At 39.4% G+C, this 21,003-nt stretch overlaps 2 protein-coding genes across 2 annotated transcripts; one reads left to right on the forward strand and one right to left on the reverse strand.

Moving 5' to 3' along the window:
* Window positions 1-276: 276 nt before the first annotated feature.
* On the reverse strand, window positions 277-5,666 carry RPL24 (ribosomal protein L24). The gene is made up of 6 exons (XM_074154054.1): window positions 5,623-5,666; window positions 5,420-5,495; window positions 4,156-4,266; window positions 2,581-2,717; window positions 2,112-2,175; window positions 277-1,541 (listed from the first exon to the last, which is right to left on the reverse strand). Exons 1-6 carry the CDS (start codon window positions 5,625-5,627, stop codon window positions 1,461-1,463), a joined length of 474 nt encoding a protein of 157 aa, XP_074010155.1. The 5' UTR covers window positions 5,628-5,666; the 3' UTR covers window positions 277-1,460.
* An 88-nt stretch (window positions 5,667-5,754) lies between these two features.
* Window positions 5,755-20,591, forward strand: CEP97 (centrosomal protein 97). The gene is made up of 11 exons (XM_074147418.1): window positions 5,755-6,027; window positions 9,400-9,542; window positions 10,885-11,043; window positions 11,475-11,576; window positions 12,174-12,287; window positions 13,243-13,409; window positions 14,687-14,851; window positions 16,650-16,783; window positions 17,292-18,048; window positions 19,119-19,194; window positions 19,875-20,591. Exons 1-11 carry the CDS (start codon window positions 5,973-5,975, stop codon window positions 20,589-20,591), a joined length of 2,589 nt encoding a protein of 862 aa, XP_074003519.1. The 5' UTR covers window positions 5,755-5,972.
* Window positions 20,592-21,003: the final 412 nt, after the last annotated feature.

The following is a 21,003-nucleotide window of genomic DNA, read 5'->3' on the forward strand; positions in this document are numbered from 1 at the left end:
TTCAGTGTTTTCAGCCTTCAGTTTTAAACGTTTAAAAATTCCTTTCCCTGTAATACCAAGGAGTTTTCCTTGCCCTCTTTCCTCCTCCTGTTTCTGGCAGCTTCAAGTGTGTTAACCATTTAAAAGCCTTCAATTTAATTCTAAACCTGAGTAGCTCATATGATTTGGATGTGTTTTTTTTAATAGCAAAATGCACAATTGTTTTGAAGATGATGGTCCACATTCCACTAATGTAATCAAGCTAAACCTATTTCAAAAAGGTTGCAACCTTGATCCAGACCTGTATCTATTTTATTAGTAAACCCAAAACAAAGCATGATGTAACTCAAAATGTAACACATAACCCAAATTGCCCATTACAGCTGTTGTGGTGTTGAAGCCTAGAAGAACTGCAGGAAGCAAAACTATGAAAGACAGCTGCTTTCTTGACTTGTGTGGTAAGGTAACAAAGCAAGCCCTCGAAGCTCCTCAAAGTTAACAGGTATTAAGACATGGCACCTTGAGATGTTTCTAACCTAGAAAACAGGGAAGTAAGTCAGAGGACGTTGCTTTGCCAAGGCTATTACTGTGCATCAAAACTATGAAAACTACAAGACAGTTTGGGCACACTGTCTACATAGTGTAATTACTAAAGTAGACAGATGAATGCATGAAGAATTTAGCAAGTAGCGACTCCCTCTAGGGAGTGGCTAGGGTGGGGAGTTACTAAGGGAACCTCACCTGCATTCTGCAAGTTAAATATGAAACTAAATGGGCTTGAAGTAAATGTATTCCACCAGCTGCGTTTGAAGCTCATTCAACCTGTTACCAGTGTTGCAAGTGCAGCTGCTGAGATCATAACTGCAAAAGAATGGTCATACTGGGTCAAGAAACCCATTTAGCTTAGAGAATGAGTTCAAGGCAGGACCTTTACAGCCATCCTTTTCCTCAGAACAGCTTCCAGCAATCCTGACCCATGAGTTGCACCTGAACCTTTGCGTGTAGCAGCCATGCGGTCTGTGAAATCATTCATTCCTTTTTTTCAACATACTTCTTTTATCCTCTACAACATCTTGCTACATGCATTCCTTTTAAGTCACTTACAGATGGCACCGCTTAACGTACCCTTTTGTTTGCATCTCTGAACTAGGAAACCTCTTTTTATGCCATTTGACATAGATGCGGAATAAACTTGTACTCGTGCTGTTTTGTCCTTCAGGCAAGAACAGCTTCTCAAGCACCAGCTCCATCTTTCCTGCTATCTGGGTCATTCATTAAGACTTACACAGTGTGTGCCAATACTGCAGTGTCTACAAAATCAAACGTTTTAAGGCAAGAAAATCTTTTTCAGCCTGCAAAACCAGACATGGTTATTTCATAGATTAATTCTCTTCAGTTTATCTCCCACAGTTGAAGAGAACATAGCACAAGTTATGAAACTTAGTCAGATGTTTATTCAGCATGACCAATAGATTGGCAAGTTAGCGCTTTCCACCAACACGGGGAGCAGAAACCTTGACTGGTTTCACAATCTTCTGCTTAGGTGCTGCCTTTGTAGGAGCCTGTAGAAAAAATAATAAAAAGTATGAGCAACAAGAAGCAATTTATCTGCAGTCCTGAAAGTGTCCCTGTATATTTAAGATTCTTGACAGAAATCAGGCAATTTAAATCAGATCGGATTAGAATTACAATGTATCACATTAGAATCACCTTACCAGGTTGTTACACACATACCACAGTATGATGCCAACATATGGTATTAAGTAATAATAAGTAATGATTAAATAGATGCTAGCATTCATCAATATATTGTCACCAAGTTCCTAGATAGTGAAGATGTCACATCCAGACAAGTTTTTAGCTATCAACCTCTGACATACGGTCAGAAATCTGTTTTACTGTAATATTTACTTCTTCTATTAAAAAAAAGGCTCATTCTCTTCAGCTGTTTCAGTATGTTTAACTTTTGTACTAAAGTTTGGTTGAGGTGCTTCCAGATCAAAATGCATTTGCGTTTGCTTATATTTCTTCCAAACGCAAATGGGAATTTCCAATTAAGCACTGCAACAGAATCTTGTGTTACAACACAGTATATTCCATTTCATGACTTCTGTCCACCTAATGCAGCTTACCTTTGCAGCAGAAACAGCCGTTTTCTTGGTTGCCTGCTTAGCCTTCTTGGCTTCTTTTGCAGCCCTGTGAATTCACAGAAAAAAGAGTAAGTTGTGTCTGCCATTCACTGTTTCTTTGTCTCAGCACTATAAGAACTCTGTAAGATCAAGAAAGGAATGCATTACTTCAGGTTTATCCTCTGCATTCAGTACCCTCTAGGGAGACTGCTACAGAGACAGCAGAATTGTGTGTGACAAAAGCAGTATTTTCACAAAAAGAGAGGGCAAGAAGAAACCCTTTGCTGCGGCTGCTCTCTCTTGCTGAGGTTACTCAGTATTAACTCCAAATACACTGATTTAAAAAAAATAACAAACCCATGTAAAAAAGCTTATAAACCACAGAGCTCCTCTAGAGTTTCAGCTCTTATATGAAGACCATTAATAAACTTTGAAAAGCCTGGGGTAGCTCCAGTTACCTCAGATTTCTCACCTAATAGCTTGTTCCCTCTGTGCCTTTCGTACTTCAGGCTTCTGATTTCGTTTAGCCATAATCTCAGCTAAAGATGCACCAGTGATAGCTCTCTGAAACTTAACAGCACGGCGCGTGCGCTTCTTTTGTACCTCTTCCTAAAATGGCAGAAGATAAAGACAAACAATTAGTATCATAAGACATTAAATAAAAAGCTAAAGCCATTTATAAAAACAAGCTTCTATTAAGATTGAAGCTACTATAAAACTGTATACAGAAGTAGAATTTTACTCCTCACTTTGGAGGTAACTGATTTCTTGATTTGCCAAAGCAGATGAATAGCTAAAAAAGAACAATGCATTCTCCTTTGCAAGGCATAAATAAAATTATTTTGGAAGAATGTCAGAAGCTCAGCCTTCTGTAACTCCCAGAAAAAAAAAAAGGAGGGAGGGATAGAGTCCACTTTAGTGGAATGTTCTGAAAGGAAGACACTTCCCAGCTGTTTCGAGCACGATCATGGTGCTGGGCAGCAGTGTAAGCCATCGAGCATCAACTTTCCTTCTCCAAACCATCTAGTAAAAACACTGACTTGTTACGTCTATGTAAACTTTTTGAAATGCTCTTTTGCTGTGCAAGTTTAAGCAAGAACACTGAAAATAACTCATGCTGAATGCCTTATTAATTTATCTTTTTCATGCAATGACAGCTACATAGAAAAGACCTCCTACTACTAAGTTACTGCCCAAAGTTTAAGAGGGGTATGTGAAAAGTTCCCACACCCGTTAACCCCTAAATCATCTGTTTGGAAATACGATCCACAAGTTTTTCAGCTCTCTATGCTATCGCCATTCAGGAAGTTGACAAGTCCAAACTTTTGGAAAGCCTACATATTAAACAGCATTACCCACCTTCTGTAAAACTAATTTTTTAAAACATACACCATTCATACAAGTGTTAAAATCAACTGAACCTACTGTGGTTCTGAGCAAGCCCCCAAAGAAGTGAAATAATACAAATACAATGCCTTTGCTGAATAGGTTAGCTTTCAAACATAAAGCAACATATAAACTCATGTAAATGCACTCATGTTCGCCATTACTGGCCAGTCTTCATCCTGGTTATATGTAGGTTCAGTTAAAGTTCGCTCACACAGCTAAGATTTACGTGCATCTGGAGCACCAGTGTGTGCCATTAGCGACCTTGAGAGCAGGGGAGGATGAGAAACATAAGTTACACATCCTGAAGCTCATCCTGACAAAAACAGAACACAGTCTGGGAACCAAAAATTGTTCTGTTAGCAGAGTACCTGTTATTGTGATAAACTCAGTAGAAGGTAGAAAATATTTTTGTAAGTCCATGATTGGGCATTACGAGGGGAGTGGGTTTGTGTCTTAGTGTATATAAGTTTCTCGGTGTAGCAATAAAGGTGGTTGAATTTGGATTCGCTTACTGCATGACCTACGAGTCCGTGATTTCTTCATACGCCACAGTTATATGGGTCATGCTTCTGCTACACGCCAGCAAGTTACCTCTATTCTAACAGACCATATCTTTTGATGGGAAACTACAGAGCAGCATTAGTTGGTATATACTTACTGACTGTCCTTTCTTGTGTTTACGCCTGTACAGAACAGTCCAGTTGATTTGACGGGGGTTTCTCTTGGAAAGGAATGCAGACTCACATTTTGCATTCAAGAACTGAAAAACCTGGGAAAGCAAAGTATTTTGCATAAGCTTTGTTTCTATGAAAGACATTATTACAGTTTACATTAACCTATCAAGTAATCCAGTGTTTTTCAACATTGATGCTTTTGTATTTCTTTACACAGCTCCGACAACCCAAAATTTTAGAACATAATTTAACAAATTTAAAGTTTGGAATTTTGTGCCATTGATTAAACTGATGTCTTGCAAGGCATTCCATTATAAGGAATTTTGCAGGCCTAATGTTACAGTTTTTGTTTTTGTAACACAATGAAGCAGCTTATTTTTTTCTGAGGAAAGCTCAAATTACTACTTGCATCCACTACTGCGCTGTAATCTAGGTGTAGCATCAACAGCCATATCCAACATCATGCTTCTCAAGCGCCTGTCCTCAACTAACTATGTGCTTCCTGTGTAAGCCAGTCAGAACCTGGCATAAGGAACACATGGAGAGCAATACTCTACCCAATTCCTTCTTATGTAGTTACACAAACCTTCTTGCCTAGAATAACAGGCAGAATTAGCAGGCTGATTTATTAATAAGCCATATAATTAAATTTGAAGTATAAACAAATTCCCAGGAGAGCACCTGAGGATTCTGTCAGTCTATTTACTTAACTATCATTTCCCAGGAGACTCTGTACAGCGAGACTACTGTACTAGGATGTCCAAAACTCAAACCCTCTTTTTGTAGATACGAACAGTGTATTTCTGACAGTCCTATCTCTGTAAGATACGAGAGCCTGAAAGGGTCTCCTCCCAATTTAATCCCAATGATCTGTACCCACATTATTTGAAAGTCCAGCTGTTTGCTTCAGCAAGTCTCAGCATTAGATGCAGTATGTCTAAATAGCATTTTCTACAGAACTTTGGTAATTCAGATTAGAAGCTTTAAGCCACCCCTCCCAAACCACAACCTAAATGCCGGCTCAACACCCCAAGCTACAGCACAAGCACGGTTCTCCCGCAGAGCAGATCTGACACCCGGGCACTGACGGAAGCACAGTGGTGCTATTTCCGTAGCGCTTACTCAGGCCATGGCGACAGCAACCCACTGCCTTCCCCACCGCGCGTCCCAGGCCAGGCCTTCGCTTCGCCCGCCATCGCACCGGCCTCCCCCTCCTGCCGGTCCCGCTCCCGCTCGTCCCGGCCTCACCTTGCCGTCAGTGCGGGCGTAGCGGCGTCCATGGCCCGGGTAGATCTTATACCCGCTGAAGCTGCACAGCTCGACCCTGCGCGGGAGAGAAGCGTTAGTGGGGAGGCAGTGGGGTAGGGGAGGAAGAAGGCGCGACCCTCAGGCGGCCGCCCTGCGGCGGATGGCACCGGATGGCGCGGCGGGGAGGCCGCCGGGGCCCTTACTTCATGATGGCGGCACCGGCTCCGAGGCGGGCGGCGGCCTGGGCCGAGAGGAAGAGAAGGTGACGTGAAACCGGCCTTCCGTGCGCCGCGCGCAGCACGCCGGGACGCCTCCCGCCGCGCAGGGGCTGACGGGAGGGGAGCGGGAGGGCAGCGCCTCCCCAGCCGGAGGGGCGGCAAGGCGGGCGGACGGGGGACCGCACGGGAGCGTGCACACTGGCCGGGCTTTCCACTGGCCGGCTAAAATTCCACCGGGCGGCCCCGTACGCGAGACCTTCCGTCTTACCGAGAACAAAAGGCACAGTTTTCCCGCCTAGCCTTCGGTTGCCTGGTAGCGTCGGCAAGCGGGAATCATGGCGGCGACGGCGGTTGCGGCCAGGACCGAGGCTGTCTCCCCGGCTGGAGGGGGTAAGGGGAGCGCCGAAGTCAGCGAGCCTTCTGGGCATTGCGCGGCCGGGTTGCCGTTGCTGGGGGCCAGTGGGGGTTTTGTTTGGGTCTCCGTTGTGTGCCGCGGGGGCGCGCAGCGCACCCTGGGAGCTGTAGTGCGAGCCGTGCCGTGCCACAGTTGTCGGCCCGGGGTTTGGACTACAAGTCCCGAAAGGCCGTGCGGCTAGCGATGTGGGGCGCGGGGCTGGGGCCTCGGCTGTTCCCCTCTGCGTGCTCCTACCCGCTTATGGCCGGCACCTGAGGGCCCCAAGGGGTGCTGGAAGCGGTCAGGACAGCCCGCTCTAAGGAGCGGGAATCGCCGCCTAGCAGCGGGTTTGGCTCTGGGCATGGGCGGAGGGGGGCTGTCCGCTGAGGCCCGGGCCCCTAAGGAGGGATTTGCCCGCAGCCTTGTAGAAGGTAGGCCGAGAGTTGACACAAGGCCCCTTCTTCCTGCAGTGGAGGGCAGAAAGGTCTTTGGGAGACCTCGCCTCCTCTGAGGGTGTGGGTTTCTTGCCCCCCTGTCGTCTGAGAGGACAGTGCGGTATAATAATGCAAGTCCGGCTTTGAAGGCTTAAGGGCTCTGTGAGTGAGCAGAAGCTTAAGGAAAAAATGTGAGCTTCTGAGGTCTATTAATGTATGTAGCTGCTAAATGAGTAATAAGCAATTCTGAAACATTTTCTTGAGTACTGAGTGCCTGTTAGGAAAATCTCATTCCCAAAGTATTATACCAATGAGTCTTTGTAGTATGAAGTTGGGGCTTGGGGCTTTGAGCAACCTGCTCTAGTGGGAGGTGTCCCTGCCCATGGCAGGGGGGTTGGAACTCGATGATCTTTAAGGTCCCTTCCAACTCTAACCATTCGATGATTCTATGATTCTATGAAATTGTATTAACTTTCTTAAGATATATATGTATATTTCACACTGTATACTGAATAGTCATGCTTAAGCAAGCAAACTAAAGGACCCCAGCTTGTCATAAGGAGGAGAAGGACAGACCCCCTTGAAATAGGGACATTTGCTTCTCTGAATCTTAAAGCTGCCCACATAGGATAAAGGATACCCCCCAAACAACCAAGACAGCACCAACATCTTGTCTCCTCTAACACCACTATGAAACCCTCACATTGTCTGGCATTATAGATAAGTAATTATAGCAAGACTAACTCCAGGGACACCTAGATCAAAATAGAAGCAGGTGGATGGTGATGCCATAGAAATAGTTTCTTTGCAAATGGTAGATTGTATGTGTTAAGTAGCAATTAGTCAAATCATGTTGTACCTGAATGCTTGAAAGCTTTGAGAACTGTATGTAAAACCACATTCCGTGTGCCCCAGTTTGAGTGTGACACCTCATGTGCATGAATAAAAGGATTACTCTTGTAATCTATGCTGTAGGTTCTAGCCTTTCTGCTCGGTTGGCATGGGCCACTTGTGAATTTTCATAACAAGCACTTGGATAAACAGGCAGATGAAAAATTTCTCTGTTTAGTTAAAATGACCAAGTGGTTGGAGAGGTGGCTACTTAAGTGAGAAACATGCAGTACCTTCTTCCTGAACGTGCAAAGACAGGAGTGTGACTGTTTCTGGTACTGCTCGCTCTGCATTGCTGTTCTTCAGAGCTCCTTGGGTGGCAGTGAATTTGAGATGTAATAAATGTCATCAGGGAAACTTCTTAGAAAAGCATATTCTCTGGTTGACAAAATGGTACACCAAAAGTGTTTGTCTCCAACCGTAGCATAACTAAACCCGAAGAGCCTGCAAACTGTAAGAATATTAATATATAGTGCATGTTAGTGTAAGAACACTATTGTGGAACATCCTGCTGAAAAAGGCAACGTTATTTACTGAGCAGAAAGTAAGATAAGAGAAGCACTAGAATGGTGTATATGTGTAAAACACACAGCAGAGGCTTAATGTATGAAAATTATTATTAGTAGGTGTCACTGTGGGTACCAGCCACTCAAGTTCTCTGTAGATGGCAAATGTTTTCCTTTTTATTTTATATAGTAACAGTTTTTGCATGGAACACTTTAACTGTGTGTTCCATTAATTAAATGATATGCTAGCCTATTTACAATTTGCTCCTGCCTGTGGTATGGTTATATGATTGGGTTCTTTGTTCTGACTGTTCACTAGGTACTTTACTGGAATATGGGGCATTTAACCTATTAATACAATTGGTGACAGAAGCACCAAAATCCCAAGGCAAGATGCACTCAACAATTTGGCCAGTGAAGTCCTGGAGTGGAATCTTTGACTCTGAATTGCACGCATTCCCTACCCAATAAGTTAGCTAAATAGTTAAGATTAGGTTTTGCAGCAGCAATACTGCTAAAAGGGAGCATGTCTTAAAATATCTGATAGGAAGCTTTAAAGGGAGGGTTGTAACTTAAGTTTGTTTCTTCTCTGAAGTTTAAGCATCCAACTTCTGACAACAGAGAGGTGTCAGTTTTGGTTTCACAGGCTGAAACTTCTGCTTTGAGTTTGCACCTAGAAATCATTTTTTTTAAAAAAAAAAAAAGGTTAATTATATTTTCCCTTTGAAATACAGAGAAAGAAAAAGGAAAAAGAGAAAACTGCAGGTTTTTATTCAATGGTTGAGCTTTTTGATGACTTGTTCATGATAAGGCTGTTTATTTTCCTCTGGCTGAGGACTATCACATGGGCATTTCGCTTTTATCAGTCTTCAAATGCTTTAGCAGGGTGTTTGATGGATCTCTACAGGAAGCTGAGGTTTGCATCCTCATCAGGTTTCCCACATTCTGATTGGCGAAAGAATGGATGCTGCTAACCGTTTTTCCAGACTCCTCCCCTTTTTAAGTTTTTTATTAGTAACAGGTATGGTTGCTGTTGTTTGTGAAGTGTGGTCCTACAGATGCGTGCTAGGCATGTTCTGGGTTTGCCAATAAGCAGGAATTTAGATAGTGCCTTCACATAGGTAGTTGTCAAGCTGCTCAAAACCTAAAATCTTCGAAGAATTTAAAATTTTAGGGGCTCTTGAAAACTGGGGCTTTGAGGATCACACCTTTAAATTTAGCTACTTAAATTTTGCTCTGCTTCCCACTTCAGAGGATCTGTTACTGGCTTTGCCAGAATTCTTTATTGGGATGGGACCTGGAATCCATATCTTCCAGTATCTGGATTAGTTACTCTAATGTGCGTGGCCTGAAGTAATTTGCTTCAGTTTTACATGGAAAAGAAAGTTAACTTGTATTTGCAAATTAGCTGCATGCATTATAAAACAAATCTGTTTATCTTGCTTTGTTTTTTCAGTACATGTTCTCATATATAAAGTGTTGACTTTGGTGCTTTTTATTTTTTTGCTTATTTTTTTCTTCTCATTTTTCTTCTAAGGTTTGGTAGTCAACTGGTCAGGTCAAGGATTGCAAAAACTGGGTCCAACCTTACCCTGTGATGCTGATACTCACACTCTGATTCTGGACAAAAACCAGATAATTAAATTGGAACACTTGGAGAAATGCAGGAATCTGATGCAGGTCAGTCTTGCTTGACTTGAATTTGCTGTGAAATAATGTTTCTGTGATGCTAATTAAAATACTTCTGCTTTAAGGCCATATTAGGCAATTGAAGTAAGTTAGCAGTTACTGTCTTCATAGGAAAATAAATAATGGCTAACTAAAATAGAAAGCTTTGTTTTCAGTGTAGCTCTACAGTTCATAGTGGGGGGGGCTGTTTTGCTAGTTACCTAGGTAACTAAAAATGAACTAAATAAATCCTAATGGGGAGTGTTTCATAAGAACATTTAGAAAAGTTACAGATAACCCAAATCTTGAGATGTCTTAGCTTTTGAATAATTGAGCTTTGTAACCTTAAAAATAACTTTTTTTTATCTTTCGTCTGTGTAATTGTAAACACACAGACATACGTACAGGACTGTCCTCTCCATTGGGTTTCAGAACCCTTCACAAAGGAGGAGGATTAGTAGCCTTAATTTACAAGAAGAAAAAAAAGCCATGTGGATTAGGTTAAAATAGAAATAGTAAGGAAATAGAAAAAGTGATCTGGGAGGTATCTATGTAGTCTTGTTAACATATAAATTTATGTAGTCCCTGATGTTGCTAGTGCTTATCCTTAGTTTTAATACTAGCAGCAGTCCATTTAAGTTCATAAGGCTATTAGTGGTAATAGCGTTATCACTAACATTAGCGTGTGCATGGTCCTCACAAAAATCAGAGTATTAATCTCTCCAGGGCAAAGCTGTACAAGTCCATGTTAGTTATCACTGAAAGTGCCTCCAGATAGACTTGAAGTCACCTAATAGCTTCTAGAGACACTTTGTCCAAGAGGTAGGAGAGGTTGGGTTTGTTGCTACAACAAATCTTCACCATTGTGCCAGTTTGGTGGTCATGTTATTAATTTGTATGTCTGATCAGGATTTATCCTTTAAAAAGTTTGTGATTTACAGTCCTGTTAGCACAGGACTTTTTTTGAGAATCATGTGAAATGTATTTTGTTCTCTGCCATGTTTACAGTAAGTATGATTTTACAGCAGGAATGGTGCAACAATTTGCGCAATGATTTGGCAATTCTGATTTTAAAATCTTATTTTTGTATGACACAGTTCCTCATTCATTCTCTTTTATTTACCTATTGATATGGAGAAGATTTCCTCTTAAGTTTGCAAGTGAGTTGTGAAGACTACTTTCATCAGTAATTTATTTCCTGGCTCTTGCAGTCTTTTGTATCTGTCTTATTTGCTTGAAATGAAATAGATTGAAGTAGTTCCTGTTGGATTAGATTTTTAACCATTAAAAACTAAAGCCTATTCTGCAGTTTAATAGTTAAAACTGTTTCTTTTATTTGTGTGTCAATCTGCAGCTCTCTGTAGCCAACAATCGTTTGGTGCGAATGATGGGTGTAGCAAAACTGACTAAGCTCCGGGTGCTAAACTTGCCTCATAATAGTATTGGGTATGTGGAAGGTCTGAAGGATTTGGTGCACCTGGAATGGCTGAACTTGGCAGGAAATAACCTTAAGGTAAAGTATTTAGTCTTTATACATTTTCCGGAATCTAGTGTTGTAGAAATTTGGAAAATGCTGCAAAGAGATCTTAATATGTTTGTGGTTTTGATTGGAAAAGATGTTGAAGTTTTGTGTCTGCTGGTTTATGAAATAAAAGAGGGCATATTTTGGACAGAAATTGTCTAGGAAAAAATATAAAAATTTTGATACCAAAATGTAATGAGAATTGGGAAATAGTCCCCAAAATTGGAAAAGAATTATCATCTTTAAAATGAAACTGGAAAAACATGATTTTCATTTTGGGTTACTTATCTGATGGGTTGGTTTTTGTTTTTTGTTTGGTTTTTTTTTTAGTTTTTCAACATAATTTATAATTATTGATACCTGATTTTATTTAATGACTAAAAATGTGTTACTGTGAGTAATTGACTTCTTTATTTTTGTAGGCCATTGAACAGATCGATTCCTGTCTATCTCTTCAGCATCTTGATTTGTCAGACAATAACATAGCTCAGTTAGGTGATCTCTCCAAGCTTACATCGCTGAAGGTAGATGTTTGGTTTTTTTTTTTTTTTTTTTTGTTACATTCTTTGCATAAAGAAATTTGGTTTGAAAATTGCTGCTTTTTAAAGCATTCATTATTCAAACACTAGGTCTTAAAGCATTTTAATTAATCACTATAATTTCTAGAGGGAAGAATTCTTTTCCTTGTTTTCAAGTTGCAGGAACCAAGACAGTGATTTTTCTATAACCACTCTAATGATTTTGGTAAAGATAACATGGTGAGATCTTGTTCACTGCTCTAGGTTCTCTTGTCTCATGTCATGAATCAAGACAAAACATAGTCTTAACTCTTCCAGCATGGACACTGTAGAGAAAAAATGTTTCCAAATACGTTTTTGGTTTTTTGGGGTTTGGTTTTGTTTTGTTTTTGTAATTATGATTATACTTCAGTTCTGCATTTTAAAATGAGAAGATTTAAAATTTGATTTTTTTTCCTTGCTGGAATAAACAAAAATAATTTTGATGATACTAGAAAGCCTTAATTGTAGTTCTTTTGTGTGCATCATGCAGGGATTGCTTGAACAAAAAATATGATGGTTTTGATCAAACGTACATTTCGTGCACATATTTTTATTTTATAGACTCTGTTGCTACATGGAAATATTATAACTTCGCTTCGCACTGCCCCTGTTTGCCTACCTCAGAATCTGACTGTTTTTTCTTTGGCAGAAAATGAAATCAGAGACTTAAATGAGGTAAGATATAGAAGATATATCACCTTGTCTTTAGGTAGACTGAAAGGAGGTGGTTGGAGAATTCTTCTGAGCATGTAACTGAAGATGGGCTCTCTTCTTTGAAACAACCCACATTGATAGAAGTGACTTTTAAAATTTTATATGTAATAACTATACTTGCATTGGCTGCACAAGCTAGGTGATACTTTTTACAATTTGTCCTTGAAAGAAACTTTGCCTTTTTTGGTTTATGTTTTCATATTATTCAAGGATATCAGAAGTATACTTTGAGGACTAAATTCATAGAGAGCTTTTAATGATTGTCTGAAGGTTCAAAAATGAGCTGATTAACTGCTGCAGAAGGGTTTTGCAGCTGCTGTGTTTAGAACAGATGTTTGAATTGCGCTTGTTACAACTGAACGTTTTTGGGCCCGTGTCTTATTTTATCTATTTCTCAAATACCATAGAAGAGAAACAAATATTCTGCCTGTGATTTTTGTCTTTATTTTTTTGTTTGGGCTTTTTGAAATATAAGTAGCAGCCAAGACTGCCAGTTTGACTTCCATGTTAGAAGACAAATCTTACTTTGGTAATGTATTTCTCTTCAAAACAGGGCGGTGTTTCTCCAACTTTTGGCTTGCTATTGTTTGGTCAAAATTTCAACACCTGTTGTAGTGGATTGGAATCATAGAAATACTATACCTTTCTATACATAAAGCCCCATTCCCAGAGTTTAATAGAAGGTAATACTTTCCAAGGACTATAGTACCTACAGGATAATTAATGAGAAAATGGCAGTAGTCAATAGAAGGCCCTTTGAAGATGTTCATGTTCAAAAAGCAAATGTGATTTTCAGTGTATTTGTATTTATGTTGTTTTGTGTGAGTTGTCTAGCTGTAACTAGGAGAAATGCGATATATGCTATAAGTATTTAATAGGTTCTGTTCAGTTAACAAATATATCTTGTTTTCTCAAGGTTTCTTTCCTGGCGTCTCTTCGTCAATTGGAACAGTTATCAATTATGAACAATCCTTGTGTGATGGCCACACCTTCTATCCCTGGCTTTGACTACAGGCCATATATTGTCAGCTGGTGTCTAAACCTTAAAGTTCTTGATGGATATGTGATTTCTCAGAAGGAAAGGTGACATAATAGTATTAAGTCTCTAAAATTATTAAGTAAAGTTTGGCTAAGATGAAATTGCATTTTTATGTAATAAAAACAAGGAAAAGTGCTAATGGTCTGAAATTCTGTTTGTCTTGTTAATGGCCATATGAAATATAAGCCAACTAACATTGTTGCTTTTGCTAAATTTTTCATCTGTTACACTGAAATTACTGTGTAAGATCACAAGTTTATTTAAGTAGATGTATAAAGTTAAGCTTTTGTTTTGTTACCCAGCTCTCAGTAGCACTTTTACAAAGAAAAACTCGGGTAGCAATTTATCAATGAACTGTTACCCCCTTCCAAGCTTACAGCCTCTTTGACTTTGCAGAATGAGACAATCAGCAGATATTAAAGCTATTATCTTCGAGGAAGCATAAATGTGCCCTTTTATACAGGGCCTGATTTGCACCTGCATTTCTAGATTTGGCACTTTTTGTATCAATTAGTCAAATACTATTTTACTCAAATCACTTGTTACTATATCACTGTGGTCATTATATCACTGTATCTGTATGACAGTAGAGATTTCTTCTTAAAGTTCTTGACATCAGGACAGTCCAACTGTAAATATTATCCAGTATAAACACATTCTAGTCCAATACATTAATGTAGTCCAGGACGTTGATATTTTTTTTTTTTTTTGTGCCATTACTAAAATAAAAAGCTGTGGTTTTGGTCAAAGGTAAACCAATTCTGTTTATTTCACTGAAACAGACTTTCCCAAAAAGTTGCCTGTAAGAATTTTAGAAACTTTTAAAATGACTAGTGGGGTTGTCTGTATTAACTATATTATTATATTACATTAATTATACTATATATATTATATTAAATGTTCTCAGACTGAAGAGCATTTAATTTAAAAACAGATTTCAGTTGTTGAATATTTTCAGCAAGATTTGCTCCCTGTGGCTATTCTGCATGTTTGTGTGAACTTTTCTGTTTCTGTGAAAGCTTTGCTGATAAATTCATTGACACAAATGTGTTTTCAGTGCTCAAAGACTACACACAGATAAAGCAGAGACTGCACAGTTTTGGTCAGAGGCTTTTTTTTTTCATCAATGCTTATGTGAGGGAATACTTTATTCATTATTCTAGTAATGAAATTCCCAGTTCCTCTGGGCACTGCACATATTCCAAGTTTTGATTAGATTTGTAGATTAGCTCTTAGGTACCCATTAGAAGAACAGTAATCAAGAGAGTTAAGGGGTTTTATGCCATGCATTAATGGTGACAATTTTCCCCCTTCCTAACAGTTTGAAGGCAGAATGGCTCTACAGTCAAGGTAAAGGAAGATCGTATCGACCTGGGCAGCATGTTCAGCTAGTCCAGTACTTGGCTACCGTTTGTCCTCTTATATCTACATATGGTCTCCAGACCGAAGAGGATGCCAAACTGGAAAAAATACTGAGTAAACAAAGGTGAGAACTTCTTGTTTCTCTATTGTTAGAGAATGTAATTAAGAACATAATTATATGTCTTATGCCTTGGATATAAGATTTCCTTTTAAGTATTTCAAAGCAGCTGTGGGGGCTGGAAATGGGAAGAGTAATAGAGGTACAGGATGTATCCTAGCGGGAAATGAGAGGCAAGACAGCAGCAGCAGGAGGGGTTTCCTGCCTGCTGGGCCATCGAGGGGCAAATTCTCTGTATTTTTCAGTCTGTGGTCTGTTTGAAGGTGATTTGTGTTAGGACTGTTTGATTGAAATAAACAAACGACCTACTGAGATTTATTTTTTTTTTGCCATGGAGAAAGTGAGGAAAACCTCAAAAAGGAACTTAGATTGACTTGTGTTCTAATTGTAAATGAAGACTATTGTGGTACAGTGGTGTATTAGCCATCTTTTTGTTGTTAGCATGTTCTTCCTTGGTTTTAAAGTTAAGCTTGTTCTTTGAGGGACACTGTTCCCAGTGATGCACTTGACAATCTCCGTATCTGACACGTCGGGTCTGTCAGCAGAAGCCTCTATAGAGCCTGCTGGTTCTGCCAGCAGTAGCTGTTTTCCTAAGATCTATGCAAGCAGATGAGGAGAGTTACCATGATGCACTTTCCTCCCATGAAAAGGTGAACTAAGTGGGACTAAAAGCCAGAAAATGTAACAATACAGATACCTCTATTCCCTAGGACCTATTGACAAACTCTTTTTGCAGAAAGATCAGAGCAGAAGACTCAGCTTTATGCTGAGCAGGCTACATCAATGGCATAGTGTGGGTAGGAAGTTGGGCAACAAAAGCGTTGTGGTAAGCAGAAGGGCAGCATCTCATCAAAAGGGATTTAAACCAAAGCATCTTGAAGGAGCTATTTCATGCTTTGTCAGTGTAGATTGATCTACAGCAGGAAATTATAGAAATGTTGGGGCCATTTCAGAGGAGAAGGTACAATAAAAGCATATTGACACTGGGATTTCCAGCTAAGTGCTCTGACATTCACATGATGTTTCTGGGGAAAATTCAGGAAGTTGGCTCGCCAAATATAACTGTTTAAAAATTTAAAAAAACCAAACCAAACAACAAGCCAACCAAACCAAAATCCAGCAAACAAACAAAAAAACCCACACCAAAAAGGCAACCCCCCAAATTCCCCACCCATGTATATATACATACACACATATATGATTTTTAAGGCAGTTTAACTTGCTGACGTCTACCTCATGATCTTTAAATTTAGCTGGGTTGAAACAACCTGTGTGTTTTCTCAGTCTGTAAAAGATGATTGTAAGTTTGTGGCAATGTTTGTTGATTCATATTAGGATCTGGCCCTTTAGTAATAGGCATACCTTTTCCTTCATTCAGTTTTTTTTTTTTTCCAAATCTAAAAGACACTCCCTCTATTCCTTAAACTCCTCTACACATAAAAAGATAATGTATCCTGCAGCACACACTTAAAATATCTGCATGCCTTCCTTGTATGTAGAAATACTTCATGGTTTTCAGTCTATAGTCAGAATTGCATTTTGGATTTTTTTATTTTTTTTTTTGGTACATGTAATGAAGAAAAAGGGGCTGGAGGAAAGGCAACAGGAGCAGTCTGTGCAATCCCCTACTTTGTGAGTAATCCTGTCAGTGTCTTGTAGGTGTAGGGATCTGCATAACTAGACTCCTGTTTTAGAATGGTTTGACCACTTGTTTCTTTTAAAGTAGTTAATAGTTTCTTTTAGATGTCTTGTGTACCAAAAAACTTTAAAAGAAATATAAAATCTGTTGGAACTCTGTGCTTAGGCTTCACCAGAGGCAGCTGATGCATCAGAACCAAAATGAAGGACCACCTGCATCTTCTACTCCCAACAAAACACTGCCAATTACTTCTGAACACAGCAGTCCAGCCCAGCCACCACAGATAGTTCTTGAAAGTGGTAAGAAGCTAATCTGCACCTGTGATCTAATGTGAAAATAAATATTTTTTTGAACATAGATAACTTTGTGGAGAGAATTTCAGAACAAGACCCTGTTGTTATTTTATTCTATTGATCTCAATTGAGTTATACTTTGTTTTCTAAAATTACATTCCATGCTTATTCATGTCTTGAAATGCTAGTAAGATTGTTAGGTGAAAAACACGGTCCAATAAACTGAAGAGTTATTACTTTGACTGTTCCATCTGATAAAAGTTTAACTTCTCCAGGGAGAGACAGTTTGTGCAATTTACTGTACCCAGTATTTGCAAGATTTGTAAATGTTACTGTGATTAGTAGTTACTGTCTTTATTATATTGAAATAATGCTTATCACTACTAGCTTTTTAGATCTTACACACACAGATTCTAACTAAAACAATTTGTGAATCCCTATGAAAGAAAAGAAGAAGATACGTTACTGAAATACTATGACGCTTTTGAATGTGGCTTTCTTTCCTTTTGAATAGAGCCTATTGTCCAGAAGAATTCTTGGGTTGGACCAAGTGCAAATGATGATCATTCCTATGCAGTAAAGAACACTTTTCTTCTTGAAAGAAGTCTTCACAAGGAGCTATACCTTGAAGATATACAGACAGATGAAGACAAATTAAACAGCAGCCTTTTGTCCTCAGAGTCTACTTTCATGCCAGTTACTTCAGGATTGTCTCCAGTGTCTCCTACTTCAGACCTGAAGCTACATGGAATCAATTTGGGCCTAGAAGATGATGATGATACAGTGATTGAATGTGTGAGAGATGTTAATAGTGGAGAAACAGCTAACAAGCAAGGAGCTTCATGTGTTACAACAGAGCACTCCAACAAAACAGTGGGAAATGTGGAAACTCAAGAAAATATCAAAGAGGGTATACTGTTGCCGCCTTCTAGTCCAGTAAAAGCTAGCCTGACTGCTAATACTAGCAACTGTTCAGCATCCTCTGAAGACCAAGTTCTGCGCAGTCACCCCAGCACCTCCGTAGGTACTAAATCAGGAGTTACAACTCCCTGTCCTGACCAGATGGCAGGAGAACGTTCCGATTCATTAGCTGTTGTTGATCAAGGCGCAGCTGAACTACAAAGAATGAATAAAGCAGCTACAAAGCTTCAAGCCTGCTGGAGGGGATTTTACACAAGGAACCACCATCCCCGAGCCAAGGAAGTGCGGTATGAAATTCGACTAAACAGAATGCAGGAGCACATCATTTGCTTAACTGATGAAATAGAAAAGTAAGTATCAGGTCATGCTGTGTACTTTCAAATCTGAATGAATATAACTGTCATTCCAGTATATTTCAGAACTGGTATAAATGGGTCTTGATATAACTACTCACTGTAGAACCTAGCATCGGTAATATAAAACTGTGATTATGGCAGAGGATCACTTCCTGTAAGATAAGCATCGTTATGCACATAGCTGTTCATACTCTAAGTGCCTTCTATGAGTGGGTTGGGTTAGAATAAATTTTTCTATTCCTCTGTTAGCAGGACTTGCATGTTTCACCGCATAACCAAAATAGAAATTGCTACGTGTGACTTTTTTGCTAGTCTCCTAGCAATTGCAAGAGCGTGTAAATTAAGTGTCCAGATTGAGAGTCGTTCCTCTGTTATTTGAAGAAAAGAAGGACTCCCTCTCTGCCTTGCATGATACAATTTTAAAATGCAATTCTGTCCTTGGTTCTGTTTGTTTTTTGGATCCTACGAATCCATATTTGGAGGAGATGATTATCGAAGTTCCTCAATATGTAAATTATAAATGGCAGATTTAGTTACTGTCTTTCAGAATCAGCCTGAGAACTGGCAGTCTGACAGGCTCTTTTCCTTTACTATCACAAGTGACAAAAGTTCTTTGAATCAAGTTGAGCCCTCAGTGAACCTCTAGAAACACCCAGTGCTTACACATCATGCCTACATCCGAGTGATATCAGTTGGGGAGAGCGTAATTTGAAAAGGAGCAGCGCTATTTTGGGTTGGTTCTTTTGCGCAGACTAAAGAAGCATATCTATTTAAAATGAAGAGCTCAAGTTCAGTTTACAAAAACACACTTAAAGTATTAGCAAGTCAATAAATGTGCTGCAGCAAAAGGAAGCAGAATCTTAATGTAACTCTGAAAAAGAAACTTGAAGTCAGCAGCTGTCTATTGATGGCAAGCCAGACTGCAGTAACGTCTTAATGTTAGGCTCTGTTGTATCTTTCAAGAGTGCCGTTATGTAAGTAGGTATTTTTATGTATCCTCGTTGATCTTGTTACCCAAATGTTGCTTATTTAAGCTGCATAAATTTGGATGTGTGTTCTTGCAGACTAAGAAAAGAAAGAGAAGAAGATAAGATTCAGAGCCTTGTACAGGAGGAAGCTGTGAGATTTCTTTGGAACCAGGTACATAGTTTTAATCCTCTTCTTTTTCTGCTTACATGTGAATTTGAAAGGCATTATACTGTAGATCCTGAAGAGACAGTCAATATGGTTCATTTTTTCCAGTTCTGGGGGAAAATAGCATTCAGAAGTATTAGCACAATAACACTGGTTTTGTTACAAAGGGCTAAATCATAGCCTGGTATAAGAAGGAGAACAAAATGCAAAGGAAGCTAAATAAACGTAGCAAAAGCATGAAGAATGATGTGACTGCTAGATGCCCAGGGCAAATGAAATGGTGTCAAGCTGTGTTGCTTGTGAGCAACTAATTTCTAAAGTAGAAAAGTTACAATACATCTTCTAATAAGCTATTCTTCCAAAAATAAGACTGATTATTTTCTTAAGCATGGGTTATTTCATAAAGTTTCCCCATCCTTTTTATTTTTAAAAGCAGATTGCTTTTTCTTCAGGTATTTGAACTGGGAGGCTTGTGTGCTCTGTCAGTGTTGGGCATCTAGGTTTAAAAGCCATTATTGAACAGTGGCACAAACATGCTTTCCCTAAAGGTCTAGCAAATCTTTTGTTAGTTCACTTGGTCTTTAAATTTTATAGTAGAGCTTTGTTGCTGATTGCAAGAAATACTCTAGAAATCCGAGTACTTTATTAATTGTATTTCATAATGGAATTCTGTCTATACTTTACAGGTTAAATCCCTTCAACAATGGCAGCTTTCAGTGACACAAAATTTAGGTGCCACTTGGCAACCTGGGATACCTTCAGCCAGTACTTTCTGTCCATCCGAACCATCTATTCGATCATCCACACTTGAGCAAGAAACCCCACCAGATGCTAGTTCTGCTTGGTTAGTTCCAGCTGGTGATGTTCTTCAGGAAAAGTCTTTGTTGCAGTTCCCAGATTCTGGTTTTCATTCTTCCATGGCTGATCAAACTCATGACCGTGACTTGTGTGGCTCTGAAAAGAGTCTAACAGAAGGAACTGAGAGCTCTCTTTCAGTGGAAACTGTCAAACAGTGTGGCAATTCTGTTTCAGCATGTTCTTCAGATGTAGAGGATAGCTTTGGGGAATGCGGGCAAAGTAAAGAGAGCTCTGGTAACGAGCAGGACAATGGACTGATACAAGAGTATTTAAAATCTGTTCAGCAGCTGGAAGAGGCTGATGAAGGGACAAATTGCAATGATGAAACAGAGGGTAGCTGGCCACAAGTTGCTTTTTCAGCAGAAGGCCAAGATTCTTCATCTGACACGGTCTCTGTAGATCTCCCTCAAGATGCATCTTCCCCTGCCCGAGGTGAAATCACTCAGACATCAGAAAGCTGCAAACTGAATTCGGGAATAGTAGATGGGAAGCAAACAGACTGTGATTCTTCATTTCAGATGCTGCATGTTGGGATAGCTGTATAGTAGGCTCAATTCCAAAAAGGACTAGGGATTCCGTTTCATTTTCCTTTCTTTTTTTTTTTTTTCCCATTTGTACAAAACTTATTTTTCATGTGTGCTGTTTCAGATTTTGACTCATGTTAACAATGCGTGTTTTCATTAATATTTTATTGATGTTGCTGAGGACTGACACTGACTATGCTAACCTGAAATCAGTGAAGTTCTCAGTGACAGTCATTATGCACTTTATTTTAAAACATAAAACTGATTTCCTAATAACTGGCTTCCATTAATTAATTCTGAAGATTAGGGCTGTTGCGGGGAGTGTGTTTGCTGTAAATTCACTTCGGTCAATGTGTTAGTAAGTCTTTGAAATTTCTTTTGTAAAAATCAGGATTGAGTTCTTACTTTGCGAAGAGAAGGAAAAAATATGTGA

The sequence above is a fragment of the Numenius arquata genome, chromosome 1, assembly GCF_964106895.1.
Source record: "Numenius arquata chromosome 1, bNumArq3.hap1.1, whole genome shotgun sequence".
Classification (NCBI taxonomy): Eukaryota; Metazoa; Chordata; class Aves; order Charadriiformes; family Scolopacidae; genus Numenius; species Numenius arquata.